This window comes from Podospora pseudopauciseta (assembly GCF_035222475.1).
Source record: "Podospora pseudopauciseta strain CBS 411.78 chromosome 2 map unlocalized CBS411.78m_2.2, whole genome shotgun sequence".
Taxonomy (NCBI): domain Eukaryota; kingdom Fungi; phylum Ascomycota; class Sordariomycetes; order Sordariales; family Podosporaceae; genus Podospora; species Podospora pseudopauciseta.
In genome coordinates this window covers 120,332-138,534 of record NW_026946664.1, presented here as the reverse complement: position 1 = coordinate 138,534, position 18,203 = coordinate 120,332, and the positions used below count along the sequence as shown (strand labels likewise).

At 53.9% G+C, this 18,203-nt stretch overlaps 6 protein-coding genes and 2 non-coding genes across 8 annotated transcripts; 3 read left to right on the top strand and 5 right to left on the bottom strand.

Moving 5' to 3' along the window:
• The first annotated feature begins 40 nt into the window (after positions 1 to 40).
• Positions 41 to 2,999, top strand: QC763_0046180 (uncharacterized protein). Its single transcript, XM_062905686.1, has 2 exons — positions 41 to 1,165; positions 1,219 to 2,999. Exons 1-2 carry the CDS (start codon positions 1,081 to 1,083, stop codon positions 2,454 to 2,456), a joined length of 1,323 nt encoding a protein of 440 aa, XP_062767722.1. The 5' UTR covers positions 41 to 1,080; the 3' UTR covers positions 2,457 to 2,999.
• A 949-nt stretch (positions 3,000 to 3,948) lies between these two features.
• On the bottom strand, positions 3,949 to 4,043 carry QC763_0046170. The gene has a single exon. It is a non-coding gene; the product is annotated as a tRNA-Asp (tRNA).
• A 1,726-nt stretch (positions 4,044 to 5,769) lies between these two features.
• On the top strand, positions 5,770 to 7,309 carry QC763_000970 (uncharacterized protein; the record flags this gene model as incomplete). Its single annotated transcript, XM_062905200.1, has 5 exons — positions 5,770 to 5,825; positions 5,920 to 6,775; positions 6,851 to 6,918; positions 7,011 to 7,067; positions 7,096 to 7,309. Exons 2-5 carry the CDS (start codon positions 6,737 to 6,739, stop codon positions 7,307 to 7,309), a joined length of 378 nt encoding a protein of 125 aa, XP_062767721.1. The 5' UTR covers positions 5,770 to 5,825; positions 5,920 to 6,736.
• A 605-nt stretch (positions 7,310 to 7,914) lies between these two features.
• MUS18 (UV-damage endonuclease) lies at positions 7,915 to 10,083 on the bottom strand (the record flags this gene model as incomplete). Its single annotated transcript, XM_062905198.1, has 3 exons — positions 9,451 to 10,083; positions 8,986 to 9,387; positions 7,915 to 8,916 (listed from the first exon to the last, which is right to left on the bottom strand). Exons 1-3 carry the CDS (start codon positions 10,051 to 10,053, stop codon positions 7,915 to 7,917), a joined length of 2,007 nt encoding a protein of 668 aa, XP_062767720.1. The 5' UTR covers positions 10,054 to 10,083.
• A 517-nt stretch (positions 10,084 to 10,600) lies between these two features.
• On the bottom strand, positions 10,601 to 11,938 carry QC763_000950 (uncharacterized protein; the record flags this gene model as incomplete). The annotated part of the gene is given in 3 exon segments (XM_062905197.1): positions 10,601 to 11,560; positions 11,566 to 11,644; positions 11,712 to 11,938. Coding segments are annotated over 3 exon segments (1,050 nt in total). The 5' UTR covers positions 11,723 to 11,938.
• Positions 11,939 to 12,140: 202 nt separating this feature from the next.
• On the bottom strand, positions 12,141 to 12,227 carry QC763_0046130. Its single transcript has one exon. It is a non-coding gene; the product is annotated as a tRNA-Arg (tRNA).
• Positions 12,228 to 12,431: 204 nt separating this feature from the next.
• On the bottom strand, positions 12,432 to 15,609 carry QC763_000940 (uncharacterized protein). The gene is made up of 3 exons (XM_062905196.1): positions 14,233 to 15,609; positions 12,886 to 14,163; positions 12,432 to 12,820 (listed from the first exon to the last, which is right to left on the bottom strand). The coding sequence occupies exons 1-3, from the start codon at positions 14,902 to 14,904 to the stop codon at positions 12,695 to 12,697; spliced, it is 2,076 nt and encodes a 691-aa protein (XP_062767718.1). The 5' UTR covers positions 14,905 to 15,609; the 3' UTR covers positions 12,432 to 12,694.
• Positions 15,216 to 18,114, top strand: QC763_000930 (uncharacterized protein; the record flags this gene model as incomplete). Its single annotated transcript, XM_062905195.1, has 2 exons — positions 15,216 to 17,647; positions 17,707 to 18,114. The coding sequence occupies exons 1-2, from the start codon at positions 15,917 to 15,919 to the stop codon at positions 18,112 to 18,114; spliced, it is 2,139 nt and encodes a 712-aa protein (XP_062767717.1). The 5' UTR covers positions 15,216 to 15,916.
• Positions 18,115 to 18,203: the final 89 nt, after the last annotated feature.

Below are 18,203 nucleotides of genomic sequence, written 5' to 3'. Positions count from 1 at the left end.
TAATTCGTTTGTGGATTGGCGCATTGTGTACACCGCGTCCGCTGAAGAGCCGCTGTCCAATGGCAGGCCTTGTCGCCCATGCACGCTCCTGCAAGCACTTGTGGGCAACTTTGTTCCCGTGGACAGCGCTCTCCCTTGCGCTCCAGAGTCCAATTAGAGCCACCCAACGGCATGGCCGCTACGCGTAGAGTTTTTCTCTGTTCGCCCACAGCACAGTACGGTATCACCAGCACCCGACGAAGTACCTACAGGAGTACCTCTAGCAGTACCTCGAGTACCACCTCACTTCGATCCAGGTCCTCCCTCGCGCTGAGGTGCCCTCCTCCCACCACTCAAGGCCGCCCGCCGCCCTCCACCACCACTTCCAGGGCAGCTACCCACCTACCTTACCTACCTACCTTACCTCGTCCTCCCAGCTTGTCCATCGCCGTTGGGCTACAGCTTCCCTTTCTCCCCTCTTCAGCTCCCATCTCTCTCTCTTGGCTGACATCTCTCAGTTTGGTCCCCCTTGTCCAACCTGTCCTGCCACAGCAGCAGCTCTAGGTAATCTGCCAGCGCTTCCTCTGACATCTCACCCAACCTCATATATCCGGCATCTGTCTGGGTCACCTCGCTGCCAGTCGCTTCTCGCACCCCAACGTCAAACAGCCAGACAAACCGGAACAAGAGCGACCGCTTTTGCCCGGCCAGCCCATCCATCCGTCTATCCAGCATACTATCGCGTTTGGCCATCTCCCACCAGACCAGCTTGCGCAATAAGAATAGTGCGCAGCCCTCGCTCGCTTGCCCGCCCCGCCCGTGTCGCCTCTCTTTCCCTCCTGTCCCCTTCGCTCTGCATTTCCTGTTCTTTTGTCACGACAGCAGGACAGGTCAAATTTCAGAAGGAACGCTGAGCAGAGAAGCAAACAAGCAAATCCTGAGCATTTGTTGGCTTCTGTTGCCCCTGCCTGGGTTCACCAACGATTGATCGCCTTGATCGAGTCGGGCATTCGATTAGGCTTGGACACACTAGCCAGCGCAGCACAACACAGCGTCACCCATTTCCCTCCTTCTCGGGTGGTGTGCTACGACAATCCCACCATGGCGACTGTTAGCCGTCAGCCGTTTGCTCCTCTTGACCACACGCGGTTAAAGACACTGACGAGCCTCAAGAACCGACAGAATGGTATGCTGCTGCTTCTGTCCTGCATGCCCTAGGCTTCATACTGACCGTAACAGCCCTCTCCAACTCCCCAGCTAAGCGCAAGGCTTCCGAGGTGGTGGACGCCGACGACTCTGAAAATGTCGACCCAGTGCTCTTCTCCAAGCGGTCAAAAGGAGCCGGCGCTGATGGAACTGGGTTCGTGAAGCCCTTATTCAAGCCTTCCAATTTTGTCATGACCAAGGCGGCTTCCACCTCCAACCCCCACGGCGCTGCCAGTCTTCCCCCAAGCAAGCTCTCCTCTTCCTCCAAGCCGCGCACCTTTCTTCAGCCAAAATCACCAGCTTCCCGTCTCAGCACTACCGGCACGCCCAGTCCCCTAACCGCCCCAGCTGGCCGTTCCCCAACCCGCGGCCCCAAGCGGATTGGCATTCTCTCTAAGCGCCGCCATACGCAGCGGATTGATCCCCCATCCTTTGGCCTCGGCGCCGGCTCCTCAGTTCCCTTTTCGCTCGATGCCGCCCTCAAGGGCTCCATCCCAGCCTACTCTGGCTCTCTGCGGACCTCTGCCGCGCCCGTCCCCGCTGCTGCCCCTGCCTCTTCGGACTCCTTCCTGCTGTCCACGGGCGGCATGCAATCCTCCTGGTTCTTTGACATCCACGAAGACACGCCGGAACAAGAGATGACGAACCTTCTTCAGCACGGCACCTGCACCCTTGACATTAGCAGCGACGAGGAGTCTGAGCGACGCCAGAGTCGCGACCGAGCCGAGGGCAGAGACAAGGAGAACATTCCCCCTGCCGACGATATCTCCCAGACCTCTGCTCGACAGGCCGCCAGAGTGGGCGACGTCGATGACATGATCATTGAGAAGCAGAGGGGTGCTCTTGTTGAAATGAATGCCGCCGACTACTATGCCGAAGGATGCACCAAGGACAGCGTGGTGCTCGTCCCCTGGGATGAAGAAGAAGCTGAGACGGTCGTTGGGGACAACGATCAGTACCAGCACCAGCACCAGCACCAGCACCACGTCCTGCCAGAACAGGGCGAGCAACAATCGTATGGCGGAGAGCAGCGGCAGAAACGGACGACAATTGCCGATGTGGAGTCTATAAACGTCGACGACATCATGGGCAACAACGACGGAACTTCCCTCAAAGCGGCGGTGCTGGGGCCTATGGAGGGAACGGGGGAGAGCTTTGAGCTGTGGGAGAGCACCTCAGCCAAAGAAGAAGGTGATGCTCCTGCTTCTCCTCTGCCCATGGCTGACGAGAGCCATGAAAATCGAGTAGTCGAAGTTGAGTGTGTGGCCTAGAGAGTCCAGTGCGCTTTTCTTTTTCTGTCACTTTCTTTGCCCTTGATATCGCAGAAGGTGTTTTTCGGGACATGCGTTTGGTGCTGCGTTTGTTGTTTTGTCTCTTTGTGGAGTCGCTTTGATGTTTTGCGTTTTCCAACGCCTCGGTCCGAGAGCTGGGAGATTCTGCTCTGATGGCTAGGTTGGCACAAAGGAATGGGAATGCTGCTGTTTTAGGAGTCTATTTTCGGCTGGCTGGAAAGGAGGCTTGGTCCGGCTCCCGTCATCTGTCCCGTGGCTTGTTAGACTGGCTTGGGAAGGACGCACGGGCACATTGTTCCAGACACAACCAAGTTGGCGTTTGTGGAAATGGATCTGGTATTTGCTTGGTGTTGGGGTCTACCTGGGCGGGCGGAACTTTTGTTGACTTTAGGCAAGGTATGATGGATGGATGTCTGGTGTTATGTATAGTTGGATGGTGGGATGGGTAAACTAGCTACTTTATGGTATCGGCACAGGTAATTTATTCATTTTCAACTATTGACCCAGATTTCGTATGATACCTCATACATCGTGCGAGTGAGCTTTTATTACATTCTGTCCTTACAGGTCAGCACATGTCAACTCGACACCCATTCGCTTTTCGGGCCACGCCGAAGCAAGATTACGGCAAAGGAAACAGTAAACTAATGAGGCGTTGTGCTGTTTCTTCGTTATTTCGTCTAAACCTAAGTGAACTATGTTCACCTTACCCTGAATCTGTTCTTGCTGTCCCACGAGACCCCAGAGGTACAGAGAAAAGACTCCATCGATGCGAGTGACAAACGAACCGAGACCAGTCTAGCTGTGACTTTCAAAGGTAATTCATTATATAGTCCTAGAGGAAAATAAATGTAGCTCAGCCCACTTAACGTCCCAACAACCAGACAAGACAGTAGCCTGGTGTCAGATTTTCAACGGGAACATCTACTGACTGCGTCCTGAGAGCGAACAATGTTGGATTGGAACGTTGTTTTGTGAAATACTCCTGGTTTATATATAATCCGATGATGCCAGAAGATTACAAATGCTGTTTGCATGTGGATGGGTGGCCAGTGTGCTTGTGCTGGTACGTCTCGTCGTTGCTATTGCTTAGGGGGTCAATGGATACCCAGTAATTCTTTGGTCATCTAGCTAGACACAGACTTTGGATGGAACATAAGGTAGTGTTTTAGACCAAGCCCGAATTGATGGACGACAAGCATCCGCCATCAGGTAAGAACTGATATCTCTCACCCTCAGCTACTATCATAGCTCCAGCCTTACAGATATGTACTTTCCATTCCTAACCCGACCTTAGCACTATGTTGCATAGACCACAGGCGTTTATCGCCGCTAGGAGTAAGCAAATAATTCATTACAAAAAGATATATGCACGATAGCTAGATGATTATGTGAGGATTATGAGAACAGCACGTAACAGGGCCAACAAGAGCGAAGGACTACCCAAAAAGTGAAAATGAATGGTCACAATCTCTCCCGCCGGGAATTGAACCCGGGTCTCGAGCGTTGTTTTCTATCCAGGTGGATATTGACAAGCTCACATACTGACCACTATACTACGGAAGATATGAAGCAGGTGTGGACACCTGTCGTAGCTTGGCGTTGACGAGAGCGAGCCGGGATAGTGACATTATAAGGGACATATGATTATCTAACAACCAACAAAAGATATCTATTCTAGTTCCCAAAAACCAACTTCACCGGTGTGATCTTTGCATCACTGTGAACGTTACTACCCAGATTAGCAGGACACACCTTAGCTCTATTTCAAGAATGCCCGATGACAGCTCTCTGGGGTCACAACCTCGACGAGATGTCCGAGCTGCCCCCCCAGACGATGATTAACCCCAGAGATGGACATTGATCAGTGGAACATTTTGGACAAGATCCCTGTCATGACTCCAAAGGTAACTGGGATCAATGTTCCCATCACCCAAGCCGTAATCTTCCCGCCTATCAATTTGGCTGTACGTCTCTCGCATAGACCGCAGCAGCCAGGCGTGTTCATAATGCTGTCCACCGACATTCCCCTCTGTCTCCCAGTCCTGCTTTTGGCCGTGTCCCCTTCTGCTGTTTCACCTAGTGGCGATGGGGGTTTATTTGTGCTTGGGGCCGTGTGAACATCATGTTTCAGATTTGAGCAAGGCTCTGTCTCGGCTGCTGAATAGAGAGCGGGTTGCTCCTGCTGGACTTGATGGAGAGGGCTGGGAAGCATCAAAGAACAAGGTTCGGTTGATCCATCAGGGTGGGTGACCGAGAGTGTGGGAGTGCTCGCTCCCGTTCCAGCTGCATGATAAGGCGTTGATGACAACGGCAATATTGGATCGTCTGGCCCGCCAAAGGCGTTTACAAAGTGCACTGATATTGGCCGGCTTGAAAGTGATGAAGGGGAAGGGGGAGGAGACCGGCGAGTTGTCGGTGGACTGCATGGCCGTGGAAGGGGCTCAGACTCTGGAGGCTCCGTTGAAGAGGGTGCAGATGGCATGCGCACCCTATCGTAGCTCCATCTGTCAACGTTCAAGATATGGTTGTCTGGAAGATAGGCTATGGAATGAGGTCTTCCTAGGCGGCGTGCTGGTCTTGGTGATGCCGATCTAAGACGGGGGATAGGAAGAGGGTGGCTCAGTTCGAGGCCATCCCACGACGTTCGTGAGCTCGATCGGAGGTGGGAGGTATATGTTGACTGGAGGTGTGCTGGGAGCCTCGAGGTTTGTCGAGTGCCGATGTCAGTATATGACAAAGGCCTAGGCCTCGCTGGAATATCGGACGTGGTCCTTCGTATCTCTTGCATTATTGCAGATTACCACACCTTGAGTTACAGGACTCTTCAAAGTTTCTTTGAGGCATCCCGCAGTCGCGTCGATAAGGTTACATCTACAGTCTCCACCAGAGAAAGCTTTTGGCAACCCCTGTTCACCAAGAGTTTAAGCATGTACTGATCCTCGGCAATGTACGTAAGTTCTAGACCAGGGAGATCGCGGCGCCCTGATGAAATGCTGGTGAGCATACAACCATGTGCACTCTTCAAGAGAGAGCACGTTGTAAGTAAACACCAGATGCAATTGGGGTAGATATCTTGGTTACCTGATGTCACAATGACATTGACATATGACAGACGGACCGGGCCTGTGAGGGCGTTGGCAACCCACTGGACAGAGGAATGAAGGCTCCGAGACCCCACCCATGTATTACATAATTGGGCAGCATGTGTATGTATGTGCTAGGCTGAGTTTGCTGCACAAAAAGGAGTCGGCGACCAGAATGGACCCCAATGACTGCAAAGAGGAGTGCCGTGTGAGATAAAAAGATATTTTTGTTGACTTACAGATGAAAGGGACTTGAAATCCGGTTTGGCCCCTCAGCTTGTTTCAGCCACTGCGCGCGGGAGGATGGGGGAGGTGGCCCCGTCTGGGGAAGAGTGACACTAACGGTTTTTGCCCAGGCACCGCGCCAGCTTTGTTAAACGCAGCCCATCTCGACGCATCTCGACAAACGCTGCGCTACATGCACACTTGCGGTGAGATGTCCGAGTCGGCCCTCAGCCCGTAGAAAGCTTGTTGTCGGTTCGCATCTGTCTGGGGTGACATGTCACTGGCGGATGTCGTAGCCCAGTGGTGGTGCATGTCAGCGGACGGAAACTCGGTGGAGCCCGAGAAGAAAGCTCACGACCCTCAAATTTAGCGGTGGACCGATGACGTCGGATTCTTTGGGGGCCCAGAACCCCGCCCATCCATTTCATCATGCTGCCAGGGCATGGATGGGATGGGACATGACATGGGGGCAATGGGCACGCACTGCGTCTCGCTCGGGAAGAAGTGGGTGTCGTTGGGCAGGCCCATCGTCGTCTTTTCAAAGTGTTTAATATCCTGGCTGAAAAGACCCTCACCTGTCCAAAGTTTCAGATCTCTCAGCACCTGCAACTCTCGTTCCCCTTACCCTTCCAGCTCCTCCATGTGCGAGTCGGCGCAGCCACAACACCACACCATTTTTCCAGTCCGGCAAGCTCCGGTCTAGAGACAGCGCTCTTCCCGCTGCTCTCTTTTTGGCTTCCACATGCTCATGTTCTGAGCGCGCTATATTTCTGGAACACACGGACTTCCGGACGTTCGAGCAAGTTTATATCTTCAAATAGAGTCACGCCCCAGGCCTCCAACCGCACAAGAACAAGCTCTTCTCGAAACCATCAGTTCCTCGATTTGTGGAGAGTGATCAGTGATCAACAACCACCCCTTGCAGAGCCAAGCAAGTCTAGAATCTGTATGCCCCTTTGCCACCTCCCCTCTGGACCATCTTCAGTAGTAAGTGGGCATCTCTCTCTCCCCTTTACACCACGACAGACGCAGAGAAGCGCGTGCGCTAACACCGTCTTGCAGCCAGTCGAACCTCGCGACGTCGCCGTCAAAACAGCTTCCCGACCTATTGGCAACCTGAGAGAGGGCAGGTTTGGGTCCTCATTGCACATTGGCTTCAGCAAGCAGCATCAAGGACGTGATCCCGGCCAGCTCACTTGCAGTACCTTCAAGCACAGAACAGATTTCGGATCAAGGGCCGGCCATCACCACCACCCGTTCCGGATGTCGACAAGACGACGTTAGCAACCGTCATCCCTCCACTACAGTAGCAAAGAGAATCACGAGAAGAAAATGTGCGGCACTTCGATATCCTACGCCTGCTCGACGACCTTGATCTCCAAGTCGATCACCTGCTCCTGCGACACCATCAAGGCTTACGGCAAAAGCACCTTGTTCTGCGGCACCTGCTCCAATCCCCGGTGCAGAGAGTTGAGGGGAGAGGTTGCCCAGGCCTCGACGCAGGTTTCAAGCTCTGCCTGAGTCTCTGGGGTGCCTTGTCCTGCGCTGCAGTTCGACACGCTATATCTCTGGACGCACTCGGTTGCCCACGCTCGCTACGTTTCATCATTTTTTGGCCTGCTTCCTTTGCCACTTATCCAGTCTTAATCACCTCACCACCACCCTTTCTATACTTTTTTTTCTCTTTTTACCCTGTGCCCTTGTTTCTCAGTAACAAGCAGGCTTGCACACGTCCTTCAGCATCTCTCTACCCCGGGAAATCCCATCTCCAGCGCCTCATCCACCAAGATCCGTCGCTGGGGCTTGTCCAGGAATCATTGCCCAGTCGACAAACGAGGGGAAGGAGTTATCAGACTGAGCCACCTTCAGGACACCAAACAGAGCAGGGCATCTGGAGTTCTGCACTCAAGGCTCTTTAGGAAAGGGGTTCTGTTGTCTTTTTCTTTTTCTCTTCTTCTTTTTGGGGCTTGCCATTGCATCATTTTGGGCGGCGCAGCGGGAAAACAAAGGGACATCTTGCATGTATATAGAAGCAGCATTGGGAGAAGACCTTGTCGGTTTTACGGTAAATAAGAATCAATTCTTGAAGATGAGGTTGTGTTTCATTACTAGGCCATGACATCTTTCTAGATCCCTTCGGCTTCTTCCATATTTTCTCCTGTGTCTTCGTCATCTTCCTCCAAATCCCGTTTGCCTGATTTGGTGCTTTTGTTGGATTGTCTCTTCCTCGGCTTCAACCACTCCTCCATGCCTGGTGGCCAGTAAACCCGATTATCGGGACCACCCATCCCAAACTCCAGCACCGTGACCGTAACTTCAGAGACCTGAGCCGCCTCTGTCTTGATGGCATCTGATTCGGCGACGGCCGTGTCGTCTGCTTCGGCTGGCTCCTCTTCATCGACCGCTCGCTTCCGCCTGACGTTGGCTCCTGTTTTGGACTTCTTACTCTTTGTTGCCGACGCGACTCGTGGGACAGGTCTTGGCTCGTCAAACCTCTCATGAGGAACCATGTCATTGACCTTTTCAAACCCTGGGAGCTTGAAGGTACGCATCAGTTCAAAGACGGCCTGCTCCTTATCCTTGGCTTCGATCATGAGGTCCATATCCGGCGGACAGGGCGGCAGCGTCATGACTCGTGGGCTGTGCTTGCGCCTGTCCCGTGGTGTAACGGCGCCCGGACATGGCTCGCTGTAGTGCATCTTTTGCGTGATTCCCTTGCGCCGCCAGGTTGCTGTGATCCGTTCCATGATTTCTGGCTGCGAGATGTCCAGCGTCCCCTCTCGGCACTTTGAAGGGTCGAAGATGATGTTGTGGTGGTGGTAATCGAGTACGAGTGGAATGTTGAGTTCTTCGCAGACAGGCAGCAGGTCATGAACACTCCAAGAAACGTCGTCATTCTCAAGAACTAACCGATTCTTGATCGATGGGGAGAGCTCGGCATAGTTAACACGGAATCGATCCAGAGTCGCGGCCTTGTCTCCATAAACCCCACCCATGTGAAGGATCATGACGGCATCGCGATCTTGCTGCCCCGGTAGCCGCAGGAGGGATAGCATCTCATCGTGATACGCAAGGTCTCGAACGGAAGCCTCGATGACTTCCTTGCGGGGAGATCCGAGCTGGGTAAACTAAAAGCACAAGAGTCCTTGTCAGCAACGACATCGAGGCCACAGTGCTTCTTGCGCAAGGGATCATACCTGGCCGGGATGTGTCGTGAGACGGTGGCCGAGCTCGGCAGCCACTCTCCCTACCTCGGCCAGAATGTCTGATGCAAAGGGTGCCAGTTTGTACCCGTGTTCAGCATGACTGGCAAAGGGAAACATCTCGGAGCTGAGGCGCATAAACTTGATGCCGTACTTGTCGTTCCACCGTATCATTTTGACGATATCGGCTGCATTCTGAAGCCCAAGATTCTGCACAAAGCGGACCCCCAGTTCATGATCGACCGCCTTGGACTTGTCCGGCCTGTTCTTGGTTGCATGCTCGGGTTGGTCCGGGTCGGCGAGCGGATACCGGTGGTCGATGATGGACGCCATGCGACATGTGCGGGAACTGAAGACTGGCGGCTTGGCGGTTCGCAGGTAGGTGTTGAGACATGCCTAATGATACCATTAGATCCAATGCCATTCTTTGCCTCAGGTGACCACTATAGGACTGCTAACATAGCCGAGCCGGCCTCTCCAAGGCAGCGGAAGATAGTGACTGTTGACGGGAGGAGGTCGTGCGGCTCCTCGTTTGACCGTGTCGAGTGCCTCTTCAGTAGCCACTGGTGCTTCGTCTTTCAGATCAAGGCCCTCGCCGCCAAACATACCTCTTTGAGCCCGGTCCTGACGGTCTGGCTGCTTCGACACACCAGGGTTCTGATCTCGCTGCTTCCAGCCAGCAGTGATGACCTCGTCCGGCGGCTTGTACTCGTCCTCGTCGAGCGTCTCAGTGAGATGTGTTTCTTCCACCTTCAATTTCTGCCGCTTTGTAGCCCGCTGCAGCCGGCGCTCCATCCGAGCCAGACCTTCAATGGCAAACCTGAGCCCTTCTTTGCCCGAAGACTGAACATCCTCAGCTGTGGCCTCTGTGGCATTCCCCGAGTCGGCCCCCTTCCTGATGCCCAGTATCTTTCCCTGAATCTCGCGGGACTCATCCTCCTCGTCTGTCATCTTTTGGCTTTGGGCGAGATTGCGGTTCGAGCGGCGAAGAAGTACCTGGGGGCGGATGGGAGACTCGGGGTTAGACACCTGTTTGCACACGGATCCAGCTTTGCGGGCCATGGTGGTGAACAGTGCCGGTGGTATGGGCAGATAGCCGGGTCGAGGTGTGAAGCAGAGTGAATGACACGTTGAGGGGACAATGGCCTGCGGCAAACTTGGTGGACAAAGGTAGGGTGGCATGAAACGACGCGAGCAAGATCAGTTGCACAACAACACAAAGCTTCTGACCAGGTGGCTCCGCCTGGCTAAAATACCAGCTGCCGGCACCGTGTCCAATGAATAGTGTGGAATCTCGAGGGCCCGACGTAGCGGTAGCACTGTAGGCGTCATGGCCAGTGTCGATCAGCTCAGCAGCGCGGTGTATTACCAGCTGCTCACTTCGGATAGCGGTGGTGTGAAGAAGACAGAGAGGTGGGTTATTGTACACTAAGTGGACATGGAAAAAGTCCATCTGTATCACGGGTGATCAGCGATGCCGCAGCGATGCAGCCAGAAAATACGATTTGGTTGCGGGTTTCATGTGCTCTGGGATCGATGAGGTCATGTCCATTCCCGTGAGTGGGGTACTGAGCAGGGGTCGCATTGCCAGCGGGTGGTTTGCTCCTGCCTACATTGCACCAACCTGCCTCATTAAGTCCACCACTGTCTCTCGACAAGCGCGATATGAGATGCCCAGCTCCCTCGCCGCTGTCTCGCCATCAATACTATGGCTCTCGTCGACCACCTGCCTCTCCACCACTGGCGCCCCCTCTGGTCTCACAAAATTGGGAAACTCGTGCTCGATGATCTCGGCTGCCATTTCATACGTTAATCTCTCCTGGGAAGAAACCAGGTACCGTTTGCCCCCTGCTTCTGGCCGAAGAAGTGCTTCGACGTGCGCCTGCGCCAGATCCCTTACATCAACCCAGAATGGTACTCTCGCGACAGGAAGCTCATTTCCTTGCTGGCTCGCAATCGCAACCTTCCACAGCTGGCTGTTGCTATCATTTAGCCCCAAAGGCCCACCAACCACGGGATGAACCACAGGCCCAAACGTCATGGGGGGACACAAGGTGACCAAGTCAAAACTCAACCCACCCCCACGACACTCGAAATTATTCACAAATTCCCACGCCGCCAGTTCGGCAAACTTCTTGCTCCATCGATATGCCACCACCGCGCTTGTCTTTGGATCGGCCGCTTCATCGTACGTAAGGGGGTTCCAGTCGTCCGCCGTGTAGGTAAAGTACTGAGACGCCTTCCGCGCCCTCTCAACATCAAGTACTGCAGCGAAGCTTGATGTGATCACCACCCGTTTCACCGTTTGTGCTTCCGCGGCCGCAGACAAGACAGCCTTGACCCCGTTGATGGCAGGTAGTATCAGCTCTGCCTCGTTATTTTGAGTGTCGTATGTGAAAGGGGAGGCCACATGAACGATGGCATCAATGCCACCTTTCAACGTTGAAGCAAGGTCCAGCTCTGGCCCTAAAAAGTCGTCAATGACGACACAGTCAAGACGAGATGCCTGGGTGGCTCGAGGACGAGCTGCCAACATGGCCTCGCCTTTGGCTTTGGACCGAGTAGTTACCTTACCCTAAAGCCACGGGAAAGCAGCATGTCCACAACATGCGCGCCGATGAAGCCGGTGGCGCCTGTAACGAGGATGTGGGTGCTAGAAATTCCAGTGGTTAGCTACTGGACATTGTAGAGTCGGCGCATGAACTGTATACATAACTTACGGGCAAGCCATGATGATTATGCCTGTTTTGGTGCGAGTTATTTTAACGAGAGAGGGTCGTGAGCCAAGTGAAAGTCGTTATCATTTGAGCCGGCTGAATCCATCGAATGCCAGTGCTACAGGAGCCGGAGCAACATCGCTCGGCTGAATTGGGGAGGAGCCTGCCAATTCTCGTCAGCGATGTGCATTTTACTCGATAGGTAATGTAGCAAGCGGAATTTGTTTCGGGAGTGCAAGCTTGGGGCCGCCAAGCAAATTCTACAGGTTTTCTTTTAAAGATAACTTAAGTGTTGGTTGGTCAAACCTGGTAAGGTTTGACCAGGAAGGAGACCAAGGAGGCCCACCAGCAGTGGTAGGGCTAGCCTGGCGGGGGGGAAAAAGATAATTATTAACTTGAATGAGATTTCATAGAACTGATGAGGACTTAAAACGATCCGCCCAGGGGTCGAACCTGGAACCTCCTGATATATTGATTAGAAAATCGTAGTCAGACGCGCTGCCATTACGCCAGCGGACCCTGATGATATTTGTTGCAAAACTACCATCGAATTTTTTATGAAAGCTACTACAATGAAGCCTCCTAAGCGTCAACCAACTACTAAAAGAATGATTACATTATGGACGTTTGGTCACGGTACAAATCAAGTAAACCTGGTAGCTAGACTTGGTATGCGAACCACCACGCTGACGTTTTCACAACATGCATCATTCATGAATTTTGGGACTGAGGGCAATGCTTGCAGATGGAACACGCACGACAGGTGAGAGCACAGTACCCCTGCAACTCACTAGTTCATGTTTGATTTGATTAGCACATGGCGCAATATCAGAAAATGTATCCCTAGCTCTACTGCTCACCGAAACCGTTTTCGCCCCCGTCCTACCTTGTACACATTGACGCTGCCGCGGTCCCAAAATGAAGCAAAGATAGCCACCAACCCCATACTCCCACCATCGCTCATTGTCCCTAAGACGCGCACACTTCTACATCTTAACCCGGAAGAGGTAACGGAGGCGGACTTGTGACACGTCGTAGGCAATGTATTCGTTATACAGCAAGCTGGCTCCTGCCACGCCGGTTTTCCCTGGCATCTTTGTGGCCGTGTCGGGCTGTGGAATTGATAATGGTTAGCTAATAGACTTGACGGCCCGCTCTGTTGTTCACCGATACTCACCATCATAACACCCTTCAGAGAAGGTTCCACGCAGCTAGCATCTTTCCATGTTAGTGGACCGTTTGTTCCCTTGCCCCATGTGGAAATCATGCCCTTCTGCTTGGCCTCACTGGCGGCGTTGTAAGAAGAGTGCAGCAGCTCCTGCATGGGGTCACCTAGTTCAGCCTCGCACAGCAAAAGAAGAGCAGTATTGCCAGACTGATACGAGCAGCAGTAGTTTGCAGATTTGGAGGCCATGTCGGCAAGATAGATGCCCTTGTCGAACATGTAGCCGTTCACAGGTGCTTCTGGAGGAGCAATACGAAGGCCTTGGCTGAGAATACCACCAAAGTTGGTTGCGCGAGAACCGTGCCACAGCAGGCGCCTGTTTTGGTTGAGCTTGCCAAACACACTGGCGTCGAATCGATCCTTTTCGCCTTGGCGCTCGATGCGGAAGATGTTTTCGACTTGGTAACTGTGATTGTGGGTGTGCCCACGTGTGTTGACCAGATAGTTTTTGAGCTCTGCAAACTCTTGAGTGGCGGGATCAAGGACGGTCATCTCCTTCATCTTCAGACCCTCGTACTGCTTGTCGAGGGGGTGGACATCGTAGTTGCCCACCTTGTCCAGCTTCATAATCTCGGCCGCATTCTTCATGTCGCTCAGGCTTTCCAGAAGTTCTATTTCCTTCTTGACCATTTGCTGAGTGTGAATGACGGGTGGACGGTTGCGACCAAAATTGTGCGGGATGAGCGAGTAGAACGTGTTGGACAGCTGTTCTACGGCATTTCCGTACGTCATAGAGTACTTGGACTGCGCCAGTGTGTTGTCGTCGAGGAGCTCTGACAGGTCTTTTAGTGACTGGAAACCGCGCGTGATGGTGGCCTTGCTGAGCTTGCCGAGCGGGAGCTTGTTTGCGTCGTAGTTGAGGTCCGACATTGTGTTGGCAAAGTACTGCTGGTTGAAGATGAGTTCCAGAAGATGCTGCACCGCAGGGTCTAGACTGCACTTTGGCGGCGTCCAGTCGCCGGCCCTGGTTTTATCCTTGGACTTATCTTCTGCCGCAACTTCATCGTCGGAATCGTCCTCGTAGTTCCTCTCCACAAAAGCGTACTTGCCGGGCTTTGGGTTGTCGCCCCGGTTGGCCCAAGCGATGCCCGATTTGTCTTTGAATTTCTTTTCGAACTGCTTCATGGCCTCTGCGAGCGAACCTGTGGCAGGAACCTGGGTTTGACCGTGATCACCAACACGGCCCCAGCGAGTCCATGTCCTGTACACTCCTTGAGGATCCACCAAAAGCTAGATCGCCATTCCTTGTCAGCAACTGGCTTCCTCTCTCGTCTGGAAACATGTACTGGAAAAACTGACCTGAATGCGGTAGAACTTGTTGTTGTTGTTGGAGGCGTTGGTTTGGTTCAACGAGGCATCGTAGATGACGCCGTCAGCATCAATGTACACGACCGAACTCGTAAAGGGACAGCCATCATCGATTGGAATCCGAGTGTCTTTTCGTTTCAAAACCTGACCCTCACCAAGTGCCTTCTCTTGCTTGGCCTTTTTCTGCTCTGGGGGAGCATCTTCGACTTTGACATCTCCATTTTCAACCTTGGCATTACCGTCCTTGCTTTTCTTGGCCGGTGGTGCAACAGTTTCCGTGTCGGAGGTGCTGTCAACCGCAGCTCTCTTCCGCGATGTGCTGGTCTTGGTGGAAGCAGTGCCGCCCAACGTGAAGTCGTCTTCAGACTGTTTCCTATTCTTTTGTTCAGAGAGGGACAGCCACTCAAAGCTGACAATGGGAATGCCTAGGGTCTGTGCTTTGGTGACTTTGGCTGAGGGCTTGTTGAAGTCGGCCTCGGTGGCCACGAGGTGTGTCGTGTCTTCGGTGACAGCGGTGCTGACAGTGGCACCCACAGCCTCTGCCTTAGCCTTGACAGCCGATTGGGTCATGCCCGCAAAGGTGCCGCTCAGGGCAATCTTGCAGCCATCGAGAGGAGGTTCTGCTGCGGCAGTGGCAGCCTTCTTGGCGCGTTTTGGCGGCATTCTGATGGGAGGGAGAAAGGTATGTAGATGGTGAAGGGTAATTAACGAATGAACAAACAGAGATGCCACACAATTCACAAGAGCCTGAAGGAAGCTGGAATCAGCTCTTGATTTTGAATGCAATTATACTCGATCAACCTTCTCTCGTGGCTGCATGTTTTATTGGCAGGCGCGACGTGTCGAGCAGGCAACAGTGGCCCCTGCCAGGGGAAGAGCGCGAGATCACGGGACACTAAGCAGGCAGCTGGCCCAGCAGTCCCACAACGGCTTAGGCATCAGCCAGCCTTCATTTTATTCTGTATTGTCCCAGATATCTGCAGAGCTTCCTTCGATCACGATGGCTTCAATCCCAGCGTCCAGCAGATTGGATGCGAATGGTGTGCGCAGTGGGGTGTAGGAACAGTGCCCCGCAAGTCTCTCCGAATCCCGGATACCTCACTTGATCATACCTAAGATACCTTACCTCACTTCCAACATGTGCTGAGTGTCCATGCCATCGACCATGAAGCAAGCTTGTTGATGGTAAGCTCAGATACATTTTTTTTAAGACTGAAGACCAGCGTGCCAGGACGGGATGCAATGGAAGACCGGAGCCAACTGCCAGATCATCTCACTCCGGAGTCTTCACCCATCCAGGATATACAGACGGGCCGACCGGCGGCTGGCAGGGCTCGGCACCCACACCAGAGCGCCCTGGCCGCCTCCCCTCCAACGGCCGGGAACAACCGGTGGGTGATTTGGTTAGCGGTTCGGCTTCGGATCAAGAGGTGTCGCTGCCAGGGACAGTTCAAAAAAAAAAGACACAACGCAGGAGAGAACAAGCACGAAATGCCTGGGGTGATTTGGAGACCTGGCTTATTATTATCTTCCCGCTCAGCCAAACGCAAACCGCCCACCGAGGCCAATTCATTTGAGATAGACTGCGGGACAAGTCATCCTCCCGGTCGCCGTCATCCACCATCACGGACTGCCCTGATGCTGCTTGGCTTAGACACCGAAGCTGCTGCTGCCAATGAGCGCCTCACCCCGGACACAGCAAAAGCGCACCGCACACACGTGCATAACATGCCGTGCCCGCAAGGTCCGATGTGATGGTCGGAAGGGAACCTGTACCAACTGCGAGCGACTTGGTTTTGGTTGCTCCTATGACGAACACACGGGCGTGGAGGTGGTCCAGACCGATGCCGCCGTGTCTCGCATCGCGATACCTCGCCGCCGAGTTCGCCGCGCCTGCCAGAACTGCCATGAGAAGAAGGCCCGCTGCAGTGGGTCGACTCCGAGCTGCGACCGGTGCACCGCTCAAGGCCTCCATTGTGTCTATCTCCCTGGAAAGCGCTCACTTCCCCTGGCCAGCCCTGCCACAGCATCAGCAGCCTCAGCAACATCCGCACCACCTGCGACGATCCATCCGCCAGACTCGCCATCCTATGATGACGGCCACTCGGGACGCAGCGCTTTTGCGAGCGGTACTGCAAGCCCTGCGCCGGCGTCTGCTGCGCGAGCCGAACCCGAGGAGGACCTCGTGCTGCGCGCTTTTGACGCCTTTTTTCGTCATGTACACCATATCCCAAAGTTCTCCTTCTTGCATCGAGCATCGCTGATGGAGCGTTACCACGCCGGGTCCCTCGACAGGTCTCTTGTGCTTGCTCTCATTGCCATCACCGCTTTGCTGACTGACCTGGGTCCGGGTATGGGCGAGTATGGAAGCCAGTGTATGGAAGAGGCCGTGTCACTGTGCTTGGCGGGAATGGAGAAACCATCGATTGTCCGTCTGCAGGCGCTGGTGATTGCCGTTGAGCATCGCATCTTCTCGAGGAGGTTTTCGGGTGCTTTTATGCTGCATGCACTCGCCAGCCGCTTTGCCACGGCTCTTCGACTCAACTACGAAAACCCAGAGCTCTGTTTTTTGGCGCGAGAGTCTCGTCGTCGACTTATGTGGTCTCTGTATATGATCGATTCGTCCATCTCCGCAGGCCAGCGTGATGTTGCTTTGTGGCCCGATGCCGAGCGCCAAATCCACGTTCACCTGCCCTGCAACGAAAGGAACTTTGAGTTTGACCTTCCAGAAGCCACTGAGTCCCTGAGGCCGCCACCACCAGAACCCGGCATGGGAACCGCGCCAATGCCGGATGCTCTCGGATTTATGGCCCTTCATGTGCGTATCCAGTGGATGCGTGCAAGGATATTGCAGTGTACCTCTCAGGCCGCCTCATCGTGGTCTCAACAGGATCTGACCACTCTCCCATTGCGATGCGCCGAGCTGTTGGCCGAGCTGGAAGGCTTCGAGGAACGATTGCCGCCGTCGTTCAAATGGTCCGAGGGGAACTTGCGTCTGCGAACCTATTCACCAAGGCTGGGTATTTTTGTCATGACACACGTTTGGTGGCGACAGTGCCATCTCGATCTGTACCGCCTCTTTCTGGAAGGACTGCGCGAGGCGCTCCCTCGGCCGATGCTCCAGCAGCTGGATCCTAATCTTGTTGCCCGCAGCCGTCAGGGCTGCTATAATCACGCAAGGGCCATGGCTGACATGTTTGCGCAGCTCCTGACCCTGGGCAGCAGCGTCCCTGTCACTGACTTGGATCTGCCGGGCTGCGCTTATCAATGCACGAGGGCTCTGTATCATGGGCTTCAAACCGGTACAGGTGACTTGGCATTTACCCTAGAACGAGTTCAAGAGCTCTCTGCTGTTTGCTTAAGGGCCGCCCAGCAATCTACTACTGGGCCGGCCGCTGCGAGTATTGTAAGTGTTTGAACTCTAATCACCATGACTGAGGCGTCAGATGACTGACATGGCACCAGCAAGCGGATATCGAACGGATAATCACCCACGGTATAAAGCTCCCTGAAGGCGCTCCCGATTCACCGACTCGTAACTCCAGTGACCCTGCGCCTGTCACCAAATCTGCCATCGACACCAGGCTTGCTGGCCACGCACAGCTCACACCAGATCCAGCAGCCTTGTACACGTTCCAACCATCTGTACCAGCTACATCGGCTCCATCAATAGCCTTGCCAAGCCTTGCCGTCACAGAACCACCAATACCGGCGCCTGTGGCACCTTCACACGCGAGCGGCGTGACAACGGGGAGTAATGCGTTTGAGGAGGTGTTGAGCGGTTTCACTTTTGGGCCGGAGCTGTACGGCATGGACTGGTCCACATTCCCGACTGGATGGCCCAACCAGCAGTTTACAGGGTCGAACATGTGAGTCTGAAGACTTTATAGATAATGTGACAGTGTGTGGTCTTGCCAGATGGGTCGTTTTTACTTTTATTGGGTGAGCCATGTTTACGCCAT

Excerpts from the sequence above, each read along its gene's own strand:
- QC763_0046180 (XM_062905686.1), top strand. The coding sequence starts at position 1,081 with ATGGCGACTGTTAGCCGTCAGCCGTTTGCTCCTCTTGACCACACGCGG. Across the intron at positions 1,166-1,218 it reads CCTCAAGAACCGACAGAATG|CCCTCTCCAACTCCCCAGCT; the intron begins GTATGCTGCTGC and ends TGACCGTAACAG.
- QC763_000940 (XM_062905196.1), bottom strand. The coding sequence starts at position 14,904 with ATGCCGCCAAAACGCGCCAAGAAGGCTGCCACTGCCGCAGCAGAACCT. Across the intron at positions 14,164-14,232 it reads ACAAGTTCTACCGCATTCAG|CTTTTGGTGGATCCTCAAGG; the intron begins GTCAGTTTTTCC and ends ATGGCGATCTAG. Across the intron at positions 12,821-12,885 it reads CTCTGAAGGGTGTTATGATG|CCCGACACGGCCACAAAGAT; the intron begins GTGAGTATCGGT and ends TCAATTCCACAG.